This window comes from Staurois parvus, unplaced genomic scaffold (genome assembly GCF_062004578.1).
Source record: "Staurois parvus isolate SC_StPar_1 unplaced genomic scaffold, SC_StPar_1.0 ptg000218l, whole genome shotgun sequence".
In the NCBI taxonomy this organism is placed as follows: Eukaryota; Metazoa; Chordata; class Amphibia; order Anura; family Ranidae; genus Staurois; species Staurois parvus.
In genome coordinates, this window is record NW_028318014.1 from 5,347,978 (window position 1) to 5,362,342 (window position 14,365).

The window sequence follows — 14,365 nt, forward strand, 5'->3', positions numbered from 1 at the left end:
ATGGTTTCGGCACCAGAATTTTCATTTCAGTGCAGCACTAGTTTTTGATCAATATTATATACTGTTTTTGTGTATATAATGTATAAAGTTATGTTTACATAATAATTTTTTGGCATGATTCCCTTACATGTACAGGGGATATAAAAAGTCTACACACCCCTGTTAAAATGTCAGGTTTCTGTGATGTACAAAAATGAGACAAAGATAAATAATTTCAGAACTTTTTCCACCTTTAATGTGACCCATAAACTGTACAACTCAATTGCAAAACAAACTGAAATCTTTTTTTTTGGGGGGGGGGATAAACACGAATAACTAAAATAATGTGGTTGCATAAGTGTGCACACCCTCTCATAACCAGGGATGTAGCTGTGTTCAGAATGAAGCAATCACATTCATAATCATGTCAAATAGGAGTCAGTACACACCTACCATCATTTAAAGTGCCTCCGATTAACCCCAAATAAAGTGCAGCTGTTCTAGTAGGTCTTTCCTGACATTTTCTTAGTCGCATCCTACAGCAAAAGCCATGGTCCGCAGAGAGCTTCCAAAGCATCAGAGGGATCTCATTTTTAAAAGGTATCAGTCAGGAGAAGAGTACAAAAGAATTTCCAAGACATTAGATATACCATGGAACACAGTGAAGACAGTCATCAAGTGGAGAAAATATGGCGCAACAGTGACATTACCAAGAACTGGATGTCCCTCCAAAATTGATGAAAAGACGAGAAGAAAACTGGTCTGGGAGACTGCCAAGAGACCTATAGCAACATGAAAGGAGCTGCAAGTACTGGCTTTGTGGTACATGTGACAACAATCTCGCATATTCTTCATATATCTGGGCTATGGGGTAGAGTGGCAAGACGGAAGCCTTTTCTTACGAAGAAAAACTTCCATGCCCAGCAACATTTTGCAAAAACACATCTGAAGCATGTGGGAAAATGTGTTATGGTCTCATAAAACCAAGGTTGAACTTTTTGGCCATAATTCCAAAAGATATGTTTGGAGCAAAAACAACACTGCACATCCCCAAAAGAACACCATACCCACAGTGAAGCATGGTGGTGGCAGTAGCATCATGCTTTGGGGCTGTTATTCTTCAGCTAAAACTGGGGCCTTAGTCAAGGCAGATGGAATTATGAACAGTTCCAAATACCAGTCAATATTGGCACAAAACCTTCAGGCTTCTGCTAGAAAGTTGAACATGAAGAGGAACATCATCTTTCAGCATGACAATGACCCAATGCATACACCCAAATCAACAAAAGAATGGCTTCACCAGAAGAAGATGAAAGATTTGGAATGGCCCAGTCGGAGCCCACACCTGCATCAAATGGAAAATCTGTGTGGTGATCTGAAGATGGCTGTGCAGAGGAGATGCCCTTGCAATCTGACAGATGTGGAGTGTTTTTGCAAGGAAGAAAGGGCAAATATTGCCAAGTCAAGATGTGCCATGCTGATAGACTCAAACCCAAAAAGACTGAGTGCTGGAATCACATCAAAAGGGGCTTCAACAATTCTGTGGTAAGTGAGCCACAAGGCAACTGCAGAACAGGCTATGGCACTGATGGTGTATGTAAGTGCCACGACCCTGAAAAAGTTTGCGGTTTCAGCTACCAGAGAGCCCACATTACTGACAGGAAGAGTGGTGAGAGGTGGCTGAAGGCTGCTCTCCAGCAACTGAGCTGTGAAGAAGGGGCAGGGGTGAGTGTTGATCAAATGGAAGATCCAAGAGGAAGCCCTGCACTCCTGGCTGTGTAGAGGAGAGAGGACAGCATAGACTGTGTTGTGCTACTGCTGTACAGTGCTGAGTGGAGAGATGGGGGCAATGATGAGCTGTGTGGTGCTACAGAGTTACTTCAGAGCTGCGGGATCCTGAGTGAGATATTGACTGCATAGATCTACAGTGGTGCTGGCCTGAGAGAGACTTGTGAGTGTGGCGTGACCTCTTGCCTGGCTTCTGGGATGCTACTAGAACCACATTTGTGGTGAGAAGCCTCTTGGCCACCAGAACTTACTGCATTTTGCTGTTGCCCAGATTAATCGTGACAATAGGAGATCCAGGGCCAAAATCCCTGTGGACTGTATTGGAAACCCACTGGGCAGTGGCACAGATAGTGGCTATTGAGTATCCTTGATAACATCATTGTGGTGGTGGTGGTGTTGTGCATCACTGTGTTATTGTGTTATGGGTTTTTGTTCATAAAGCACACTTGATGCTACTGTGGGTGATATCTGGGTCAGTTCAGGGCAGGTCATCACTGGGAGTGGCAACAGGAGCCAACATCTATCCAGCGGCTCTATGGGGGTAGCACTATACATGAGACAGTCCCAACCTGAACTCTCCAACTGTTCATTAAATGATTATATGCAGAGGCTACTATTGCAGAGCTTTGCTGCTTGGCTGTTTCTATCCTTGATGCTTCCTGAATAACTGACCTCGAGAGCAGAATGCCTTTGCATTAAGCAGTACTGTCCAAAGGTACTCATGACTTAGAGATGAGAGCTGCCTAAGATATATATAAATTTATTTTTCCTTGGGGAAAACACCTCCCAGTTCCTTGGGGAAACACCTCCCTACAGGAAGCTAGTCTTGCATGTACCCTGATATCTACAGTCAGACTAACTTTCCTCCACAACTGTCTCCACATGTGACTTCTAACAGCACCGCCAACAAATAAAGACACAATTATTTAAGAACACCTTAAAAACAATGTTATACTATAAATTATTTAGCAAGAAAAGGCGGCCATGCCATTGGTTTACTAAAGTTTAATGAAAGTGTTGTATAGCCCTTTTTTTGGATAGGGTAGGGAAGGGTTTAAACCCCCGATCAGGTTATATGTTGCTATATGTGCCCTGCTAGGGAGATTTCCTTTCACTTCCTGACTTGTATATGCAACAAAAAATGTCCCAAAAGTGGGAGGAATATTCAATTTAGACAGTTGAGACCAAAACATTTTTCCCCATTTGAAGATTTCCCCTCACCACTTACTATCATTAAAATGAAAAAAAATATATATAGGATTTCCTGTTACTTTCTATCATGGTGACAGTGGTAACTGAGACATAAAGAGTGTGAATTTCCCCAGCGGGGGACACTGACCGTAACATAAACATAACCGGCAGAGTGTCTAACCATTCCTTACTCTATCCTGAAACCTAAAGCAATACCATCTGAGTGTACAGTTTACTTTTAGATTCACCAGCAACCATGGACAGATTTACCAGTAGACATAGTAGGCAGGCACTTACAGTGGGTATAGGAAAGCTTAATCCCACCCTTTAAAATAATCACATTTTGTTGCTTTGCAGCCTGAAATGAAGACAGACACTGTTTTTGTTTGATCGACCTGTGTCTACTGTGAAAAATATAACACCAACAGAAAAAAAACCCTGAAAACAGAATTACTGAGTTGGAAAAAGGATCACCCCCTTGTAGCAGTATTTTGTTGAAATACCTTTTGCCTTTATTACAGCTTTTAGGCTATATTCACACTTGAGCAATTTGTAGCTTGAAATTCGAAGTTCCAAAAATGCATAAAGTTAAAAAATCAATTGTTCTCTATGGTGGCTGTTCACACCTGACCACGTAAACAGGCACCATAGACAACTGATTTTTGCTAAGTTTGAAACAAGCAAAGTTTTAAGTTTGAGCATTTTTGGAGCTTCAAGCTTCAAGTTACAATTTAATCAAGTTTTAATGAAGCCTTAGTCCGTTGTGATGTCTCTACTAACTTTGCACATCTAGACTTTACAATATTTGCCCACTCTACTTTGCAGAACTGCTCAAGTTCAGTTAAATTTACTGCAGTCTTCCACAGATTTTCAATGGGGTTTAAATCAAGGCTCTGACTAGGCCATGCAAAGACATTCACCTTTTTCTCCTTCAGCCACTGTGTGGTCATTTTTGCTGTGAGCTTTGGGTCATTGTCATGTTGGAAGGTAAACCTTCTTCTCATTGACAGCTTTCTGGCAGAGAGCAGCAGATTTTCCTCAAGAATGTTGAAAGTATTTTGCCCCATACATGTGCTCCAGACCCTGCTGCAAACACCCCAATAACAGGATATTACCACCTCCATGCTTTATTGTAGGAATTGTGTTATTTGGATGGTGAGCTGTATTGGATTTCCACTAGACATGTTGTTCGGTGTTGAGGCCATATAATTCAATTTTAGTCTCATCTGACCATAACACCTTTTTTCCATGTGCCTTCAGAATCTCCAAGGTGTGTTTTGGCAAAGCTCAGTCATGACTGCATGTGGCCTTTCTTGAGGTGTGGCCTTTTTCTTGCAGCCCTCACATGCAAGCCACATTTGAGGAGAATTTGTGATATTGTTGTCATATGCACACAATGACCACTCTTTGTCATAAATTCCTGCAACTGCTTCAGAGTTGCTGTAGGCCTCTTGGTAGCCCCTCTGACCAGTGTCCTCCTGGCTCTTTCATCCAGTTTGGAGTGACATCCTGATCCAGGAAGGGTCTGTGTTGTACCAAATACCTTCCACTTCTTAAAAATAGACTTCACTGTGCTTCTAGGCATTCATAAAGGCTTTGATTTTTTTTTTTTTTGTATCCGTCTCCTGACTTGTGCCTGTCCAGAGCTGTACCATGGAGATTTTTTGATAGTGCCTGCCAACCATAATTGATTGTTTGCTTCAGTTGCACTATCAGGGACTGATATGCACCAGGAAAGCTCTTTTTATGCTGAGCTCATCAGAAATGACCATAACTGATCCCAGGTGAAAGCCAAATGGCTTTGTGTGCCATTGAGACAGTGATTAGCTAAATCTGATTGCGTCAGAAGGGGGGGGGGGTGATGCATTTTCCAACTCAGTGATTCTGTTTTTGAATTTTTTTCTGACATGTTGGTATTATATCTCTCACTTTGTTGTTATAAGTTGCATTGAGTAAATATAGCTAGATAAAATAATAGTGATGTCTGTCTTCGTTTCAGACTGCAAAGCAAAACAATTTGATTATTTTAAGGGGGGGGGGGGGGGGAGTCTTTTCTATACTCACTGTATAGGTGGCAAAGTCAACCAGGCAACTTTTCCTGTATAACTATTTGCAAACATTCCTGTAACCACTTTAGAATTGCGCTATGGCCGAATGATGGCTACAGCTCGGTTGTCCTGTTCTTGGAGGGTGTCATGTGACATCCACCCACAATGTGCCCCAGCAGCACGCACCCGGCACTGTCAGTGATTGATGTGACCTACAGACACAACTGATCACATGACTAGGTAAAAGGCCAATCACAGCTACCTTTTACCATGTGATCAGCTGTGTTCAATGACACAGCAGATTACAAAGTAAATACAGTTGCTGGTTATCAGCAGCACTTTCCTCACGCTGTCACAGCATGAAGAAAGTACTGTTGACAACCAGCAAATGTCACAGAGGACACCAGCACTGATAATCAGAGCCCATCAGTGTCGCCTGTCAGTGCCCATCACTGCTGCCTGTCAGAACCCATCATTGCTGCATATCAGTGCAGCATCATCAGTGCCTCCTCATTAATGCCTACCAGTGCCGCCTCATCAATGCCACCTTATCAGTGCCGCTAATCAGTGCTCATCAGTGCTGTCTATCAGTGCAGCCACATCAGTGAAGGAGAAAAATTACCTGTTTGCAAAATTTTATAATAGAAACAAAGAAAAACTTTTTCTTTTTTCATATTTTTTGCTATTTTTTTGTTTATAGTGCAAACAATAAAACCCCCCAGTGGCAATTAAATGCCACCAAAAGACAGCTCTATTTGTGTTAAAAAAAATGATAAAAATGTCATATGGGTACCATGTTGCATGACTGTGCAATTGTCATTCAAAGTGCAACAGCACTGAAAGCTGAAAATTGACCTGGGCAGGAAGGGGGTAAAAGTGCCCGGTAGGCAAGTGGTTAATTCATTAGAATAGTCAGTGATCTTATTTACATATTACCACAAAATTCTAAGCCAGGTTAGGATCAAGAAAATAAGGACACATTTGTAAAAAAGAGGTGGTCCAGGCAGGAAACGTTGTGTGCCTATAAGCTTCAGTGATGGATATCTGGCCTTGCCAACAACTATGTAGTGTGTGGTCTGGTTCACACTAGTGTGGGCCATGTGGCCTATGTTTACGTGGGCACGGCAGACCATTCATTTGACTAGACTGCTGTGCCCACGTTTCACACAAGTAAAAGGTGTATATGTGTTTTTCAAAATGCATCCATATGGAAGCCGCATGGACTTTTTGACCATGCGGTTTCCGCACCTGCGATCGTGCTGCGAGATGAAATGATTGGGTGTGCCATTCAGAATGAAAGCCCCCCTCAAAGAGAAACACAATGTTGCTGGTTGCAGGTGGGGGAACAGGTATTATTCCTGCATCCACAGCCACAGGGCTAGTGTGAACCAGGGGTGAGGGTCTACCTGGCTGGATATAAAAAAAATGAATTGTCTAATTAGGTCCTTGCAGTACATAATATCTGGTAAATCTAAATGGCACTAAACAATATCTGTATTCTCCACAATAATCACCATCAACTACTTAATGGCCAAGTAATCTATATTTCATGATATTTTTCTTCCTCCTCTGTAAGCCTATAAACGTCTCGTTTTTTCTCTCACTTTCATTTGTTTGGAACAAGCAGTGCAGGTTAGTGTGGGAACGTGCGCTGCTCTGTGCACACTACAAATGCCATAGTCCCTAGTCCATCTTGGGAGTGAGCAAAAGAGGGTGGCTATGTTCCTATACAGTAGGACCATGAAGAACAAACATAACCACCCTCTAGACCACAGGAGTCAAACTGGCGGCCCTCCAGCTGTTGCCAATCTACAAGTCCCATGAGGAATTGCAAGATTGACAGTTACAAGCATGACTCCCAAAGGCAGAGGCATGATGGGACTTTTAGTTTCGCAACAGCTGCGAGGAAGTCAGATCAAAGCAGCAGAAAAAAACCCCAAAACAGAGGGTACTATTTGAGTTAAAAATACATACTTGACTATTATTTAGTATCACTAAATAAATTTCATGCAGATTGCACAACCAGATTGAAACAGTTGATCAGCTTTACACATGTTGTTGTGATTTCTGCCTCTCTTATGCAGTCTATACACAACTCTTTCATATGACATGAGTAGTAATTTAGTATTACCATCCGTTTAAGAAACAAAGAGAAGACATATATCATCTCATACACAGAAATGAATACTTACAAAAGAATCGCTCATCACCATAACCACATTATATCTAACACCGCTCTGGAGGGGGGGCAGCGGATTCATGAGCCCTGCTGGCAGAACAGAGAGAATGACAACCAGAGTAGAAGATCTTAAGACCACCATAGCCATCTCCAGTCACAGGTAAATTCCTGCAGAAGGGGAGCCTGAGTTTCAGGAAATAAATAGCAGAAAGTTTTCACCCAGCTCTGACGGATGTTTAGGGCTGCACTTGTAATTAAGAGAGCGGTGTTTTTGTAAGTTCCCACTTCCTGGCCAAAGAGCTGATGCATCAGCTTTTCCGAACTGTGTTCTCACAAAACAGCTGTACTCAACTATACCTACTGGATTATTTCTGCCAGCCTTCTTCAACAAGAAATAAAGAACGAGCTGAAGTTTAGGGACTTTTTCTTAGCATTTCAGCATGCTCTGAGGCATACACATTCACTCAACTATGGATTTACTGAAAGCATTGTAGTCACACTGAAAGATACATCTGTTCTTTTACAATGAAACGGAACCATGTATGCAATACACTAAAAATAGGTACAGAAGCATCTGTGGTGCTTTTATAACAGCTTTAATGTGTGCGCATCACACAGTCCAGATACAAAGGATATAGATGTGTCTTCCAGCTAGGTTGTGTTCAATGTGCTCTGTGTGTGAGAGAGTCTTATATTTCTTAATTGAGAACAATTTTATTTAATTTAACTGTAATTTGCAGGTAATTAGCTGCAAATTACAGATAAAACCTTTCTGTCCAATTTCTGCCCAATTTCCTTTAGATTTACCTTCAACTATGTAGTACAAGGGCCTGCCTAATTGGATACAATTGAAAGTGTTGTTTAGGTTTGACCTCGTGTTATATGGTTTTTGGTAAATCTAAAGCAATCTTCTCAAGAACACTGTATAATGTTATGCCAGCCTTAGGCCCAGTGTTTTTACCAGCTGTCAATAGCATCAGTTTGAGACGTTTATGAGTCTTTAAATGAATTGACAGGTGCAGTTGATCTTCTTGACCTGCTTAGTGTGCTTTGCATCTCAATAGACCCATCAACACAGGCCCTAAGGCAGCTGTGTATCTAAGATGCGTTTTGGTCTACTTTGATTATAGAAATGAAAATACATGTGATCACTTACATTTTCTTCAGCCACATTTACATAGTTACATGTAGTGGGCAGATGTTAGAGACCTCTTCACGTGATGTAGCCAGGCACCATGATGTGGGCTAATGCCAAGAGGCCTATCAACTGTTGGGTTTTTCTGGGCTATGCTAGGCCCTTGCACATGGGGTATCTTTATGTGACAGGAGTCACTTTGGGTGGGGGGCGCATGGAACCCAGCTCACTTTGGAGAGGTGGGGAGACCCCTGTCTCAGCTGCTCATATCCCTCTTATATGTAAATCACCCTGTACCTGTTAGAGGTACAGGATGATCTGTCCTAATATTGTGTGGGGGTTGTTGATTGTTTAATGTCATTTGGCTGCATCCCATTGTTCTATTGTTTGTCTGGTTTGGAAGCAAACTATTATAGGATGTATGTGATTACGTGTATTAGCTTAGTGGGGAGAGGGGGTGTCTCCAGCAGCCCTCCCTCCTGATGGGACTGTCTGCTGGTGTGAAGTTTGAATACCTGTGTGTCTCTTGTTACTAAATGTAGATTGCCCCACCCTGTGTCATTATGCAGAGAGGGGGGATTATCCCCTGAGTGTATATATCTTGTATCTGTGTTCAAATAAACTAGTCTACCTCTTTGTTTACTTCAAGACTGGTGTCGTCTAGTCTTGTATGGTCGGCTGTGATGTCTGTTGTCGGTGTTCGGACAGGGAAGCGGTATTCTAACGGAAGTACTGTCTGGGTCGGTTCCGTTACACTTTAATTTTGGCGTATTCACCAATATTCTGGGACAAGGCTAAGGTCGCTTTCAGGGAATGCTTGGCCTTAAGGCGGACCTCTGACCTTAAAGATGGCCGTACATTATATACAGTACATTTGAACAATAACTGTACTCCAGTTTACTCTCCTGTCCCTGTGTCAACATACACCTTTCTGTAGACTGTGACATTTAGGAGGGACACACTGAGCCTATGCCCACTCCACCTGTCCAGCTTATCTCTGCTACCTCATAACCAGTAACGGAATGGAGCCCCGCCATGCACCTAGCCTGTGCACTCAGTTAACCCTTTAACAAACAGTGCCACGCAGTACTCATGTGCTATGGACAGTGCTAAAAACATATATAGTGCATAACATACGTGCAAATCCTCCTTATAAAGTGCATGTAACAACCAATGCGCAAATATCACATATACAATATAATCATCTTGCAATATTTCACTCCCACATGACTGCTCAAATCCATATAGATTGTACAAAGTTCTCTTTTTAGTTCTCTAAAAAGTCAATATATTCTCATAGATATTCATGCAACTTCCTGCCATGTTGAAAATCACCCATGTGTATTCCTCCTCCACCAACACACATATATACTCTTACTTCCTATATTTGACCTAGATGTATTTAGATCCCCTGATGAAGTCATGTCTTGTGAAGGGTGTAGGGTGGGCCAATGATGTGAAGCCGCACAACCGGAAGTTTGCAAGCCACCATCTTGTGAGTGACCTAAGAATGCCGGACTTGGAAAGTGAATACAGGCTGTTTAACTGCAGTGTCCCAGTTGGGCACTTTTTATGTGAGTGTAACTTATTTTTTAACAAATATTGGTGGATGCAAGAGATACACTATGATGTGCATTTTTTTCTCGATTTTTGGAGGATATGCTGTATAAAGAATACGAAGATCGATCTGGATTAGATTGTGGAGGAGATTGGAGGTTGGAGAGAAAAAGAAAAACATACTTACCTGGGTTATAAGGGAAATGCACCTAAATGACCTAAATACATATAGGTCAAATACAGGAGGGGAGAATATATATGTGTGTTTGTGGAGGGGGAATACTTGCATTACACTTCTTTTAGTAACTACAGACCAGACAAAGTTTTAAAAGCTTTACTAACAATTTCCAAACATACAAAGTCCAAACCAAGAGCATTTTTCCCTACCATCCCCAATCCGTAACTCAAACTTATTGTCTGTGCTGGCAAACCTGCACAGGCAAAAGTTAATTCTTGGCAGTGTCCATTATGGACTTCCAATCCAGGCTTGGCATCTTCAGGGCGGACTACAGGTCTCAGCAGTCCCCCTTACATAGTGGAATGCTCCTGATAGCAGGCGATCTCAAGCGAGTAATCTGGCATTGGCATACCAGGGGACCCCAGCGCTGGCAGCAGTAACGGCAGACAGAGAGAGACTCTCTGGGCTCTGGACCACTGTCTCCTTATACTAACACAAGATCAGTGGGTCGGACCCAAACAAATTCCCCAAGACAAAGCCCAGGAAACACAGTTAACCCTAATCCTACCGTCTGGAGCAGCATCTAGCTAAACTACACATAGGCAACCTGCCTACACACATAGGTGTAAGGACAAACAAAGACATCAGTCCATCCAGTTCACCCAGTGTGGGTATATGAATATATATGTATTTATGCCTTTACAATTTCTCATATCCCTGTATATTGTGTTCACTAAGATGCCCATCTAAGAGTTTTTTTAATTATTGACACTCCCTGCTAACAGCAGCAATTGTGGAAGAGAGTTCCACATCCTTACCACTCTAACAGTAAAGAATCACCTATGCATTTTGCGATTAAACCACCTCTCATCCAACTTTCATTGAGTATTTGTCAGTGAATTTTTTTTCAAGGAACGCATAGATGGCGTAGGATATGTCACATCACACTCACCTGTTGGACATTTTACCCACTAATATAATGGGGATAATCCAGTAAAAATTAGAAATAATATTTTACATAGTTCATTGTTAATCTTCCTTCCTAGCTTCATTCTGTTCTGATCACTAGTTGATTGCCGTACAAGACTTTATGCAGTCTGCAGGAACTTTAAATATTATGATTTCAGTCCGCCACACTCCTTTCTATGTGATCAGATTCGTGTCAGCCTGGCAAACTCCCATTTTTAGTCACCTGGGCCATATGCTTTAAGACCCTACAACCATGTTTGTTCAAGGGTAACCTCATGCCTGCTGATAAAACAGGTTTCTGTATGCTGACTTTTCAACAATGCCGTAGAACAATTGTAAGGAAGTAGTATAACATGCATAAACAAATCATAAGATGCTAGGTTTTTCACACCACATAAAACAGAGACAGTGTGTTGTGCACCGCTCACCTCCAACCTTTAGAAGCAGATTACATGGAGCTCTGCTTCCTGTATCATCTCTGTGAGTAACTATCGCCTTTGCACAAATCCTACTCATTTTCCTTTGTTATATTCCAAAGTGCTTTAATTATTGTGCACATCATTTTCTTCTTGAATTGTCACATTTGTCTTTTGTACTGAATCATACTGATTACATATTCTTTTTTTTTATAAAACTGATTTATTTTCAGCCAGTGAATATTTGTAAAATGTACAAAGTGGCACCTTGTACTGAAAAGTTTGGAGACCCCCTGCCTTAAGAACGTAGTGATATATTTATAATTTCCTTGTCATTTACCAACCACTTTGCTGTGCAATGATCTGCATGACTGTATATACATTGAATGTACTGTTTATACAGTATGTCACAGAAGTGAGTCCACCCCTTACATCTTTGTAAATATGTTATTATATCTTTTCATGTGACAACACAAAAGAAATGACACTTTGCTACAATGTAAAGTAGTGAATGTACAGCTTGTATAACAGTGTAAATTTGCTGTCCCCTCATTATAAGTCAACACACAGCCATTAATGTCTAAACCTCTGCCAACAAAAGTGAGAACACCCCTAAGTGAAAATGTCCAAATTGGGCCCAAAGTGTCAATATTTTGTATAGCCACCATTATTTTCCAGCACTGCCTTAACCTTCTTGGGTATGGAGTTGGCCAGTGCTTCACCGATTGCCACTGGGGTCCTCTTCCACTCCTCCATGATGACATCATGGAGCTGGTGGATGTTAGAGACCTTGCGTTCCTCTACCTTCCATTTGAGGATGCCCCTATGCTCCATAGGGTTTAGGTGTGGAAACATGCTTGGTCAGTCCATCATCTTTACCCTCAACCTCTTTAGCAAGGCAGTGATCGTTTTGGAAGTATGTTTAGGGTTGTTATCATGTTGGGATACTGCCCTGTGGCCCAGTCTCTGAAGGCAGGTGATCATACTCTGCTTCAGTATGTCACAGTACATGTTGGCATTCATGGTTCCCTCAATGAACCGTAGCTCCCCAGTGCCAGCAGCACTCATGCAGCCCCAGACCATGACACTCCCACCACCATGCTTGACTGTAGGCAAGACACTTGTCTTTGTACTCCTCACCTGGTTGCTGCCATACACACTTGACACCATCTGAACCAAATAAGTATATCTTGCTCTCATCAGACTACAGGACATGGTTCCAGTAATCCTGTTTGTGGGCTTTCTTGTGCATCATCTTTAGAAGAGGCTTCCTTCTGGGGTGACAGCCATGCAGACCAATTTGATGCAATGTGTGGCGTATGACCTGAGCACTGACAGGCTGACCCCCCAACCCCTTCAACCTCTGCAGAAAGCTGGCAGCACTCGTATGTCTGTTTCCCAAAGACAACCTCTGGATATGACACTGAGCATGTGCACTCAACTTCCTTGATCGACCATGGCGAGGCCTGTTCTGAGTGGAACCTGTCCTGTTAAACCGCTGTATGGTCTTGGCCACCGTGCTGCAGCTCAGTTTCAGGGTCTTGGCAATCTTTTTATACCCTAGGCCATCTTTATGTAGAGCAACAATTCTTTTTTTCAGATCCTCAGAGATTTCTTTGTCATGAGGTGCCATGTTGAACTTCCAGTGACCATAATGAGAGAGTGAGAGCGATAACACGAAATTTAACACGCCTGCTCCCCATTCCCACCTGAGACCTTGTAACACTAGCAAGTCACATGACACCGGGGAGGGAAAATGGCTAACTGGGCCCAATTTGGACATTTTCACTTAGGGGTGTACTCACTTTTGTTGCCAGGGGTTTAGACGTTAATGGTGGTGTGCAGGGGCGGACTGACCATTTGGAAACTCGGGCACTGCCCAAGGGCCCGGGGTCAGTAGGGGGCCCCATGAGATGCCCCTGGTACCTTTTTCATAGGCTTTTTTGAGTTTGGGCAAGGAAACGGGCCCCATGAGTTGTCAGTCCGCTCCTGGTGGTGTGTTGAGCTATTTTGAGGGGACAGCAAATTTACACTGTTATACAAGCTGTATACTCACTACTTTACATTGTAGCAAAGTGTAATTTCTTCAGTGTTGTCACATGAAAAGATATAATAGAATATTTACAAAAATGTGAGGGGTGTACTCACTTCTGTGAAATACTGTATAAGCCTTTATATTACACATTTTGGTATATTTTAGAGCCCATCTTTAGATTTGTTTTATTTAAATCCCTGATTTAAGGCCTCCTAGAAAGAAAATTGTAGTGCAATGCTTACCTTCTCCATGCTCGATTGCTGTTCTTCGCTTTCTCTTCTGCCACTTACTGCCTCTCCATTCCCAGCTTGACAAACAGTGACATCACTGTATCCAGGCTGTCACTGACATACCCTCTAGGCTCACTTTATCACAGTGCCTATGATCACAGAAGACTGGCATTTCTTCCTAATTTCTGTCCTTATAACAGTGGTCAAAGACAGGAAACATATAGCAATAGAGACACTTATTTTATGAAATGTTAAAAACTCTATTTTAACCACTTAAAGTGTTACTAAACCCACAACAGTAAAATCAGTCTGTATATGCAGTAAAGCATGCTTGTTATACTTATTGTGGAACCTAAGGGGTTAATCCTTCGCTTTGTGTAAAAAGGGTTTGATCCTGTCTTCTCTGATCCTCCCCTTCTTTTACTTCCACCAATCCATCTGTCATAGTACAGAGCAGCAATGGCAAGTCTGCACATGCTGTGTTTGGTGTGTATTGCTAGATAATTTTTTTCTGTGGGGAGGGTGCATGTGATCAGCACAGGGCCAATCAGCACTGTCTGGACAGAGGGTCAAGGGTCATGCAGCCTCATAGGACAGTGAGGGGAGAATAAAAACTTCTCCTACAAGATTAACCAGTGCTCGGCCAGACACTGATAGAAG

At 42.2% G+C, this 14,365-nt stretch overlaps 1 protein-coding gene across 1 annotated transcript in view; it reads right to left on the reverse strand.

Annotated features, from left to right (window-relative positions):
* The window catches only part of ARSK (arylsulfatase family member K), a 60,451-nt gene extending 52,950 nt beyond the window's left edge, over positions 1-7,501 (reverse strand). Inside the window, exon 1 of the mRNA XM_089679148.1 lies at positions 7,199-7,501. Within this exon, the coding sequence (XP_089535274.1) occupies positions 7,199-7,333 (135 nt within the window). The 5' untranslated portion in view covers positions 7,334-7,501. The remainder of the gene's footprint in view (positions 1-7,198) is intronic.
* Positions 7,502-14,365: the final 6,864 nt, after the last annotated feature.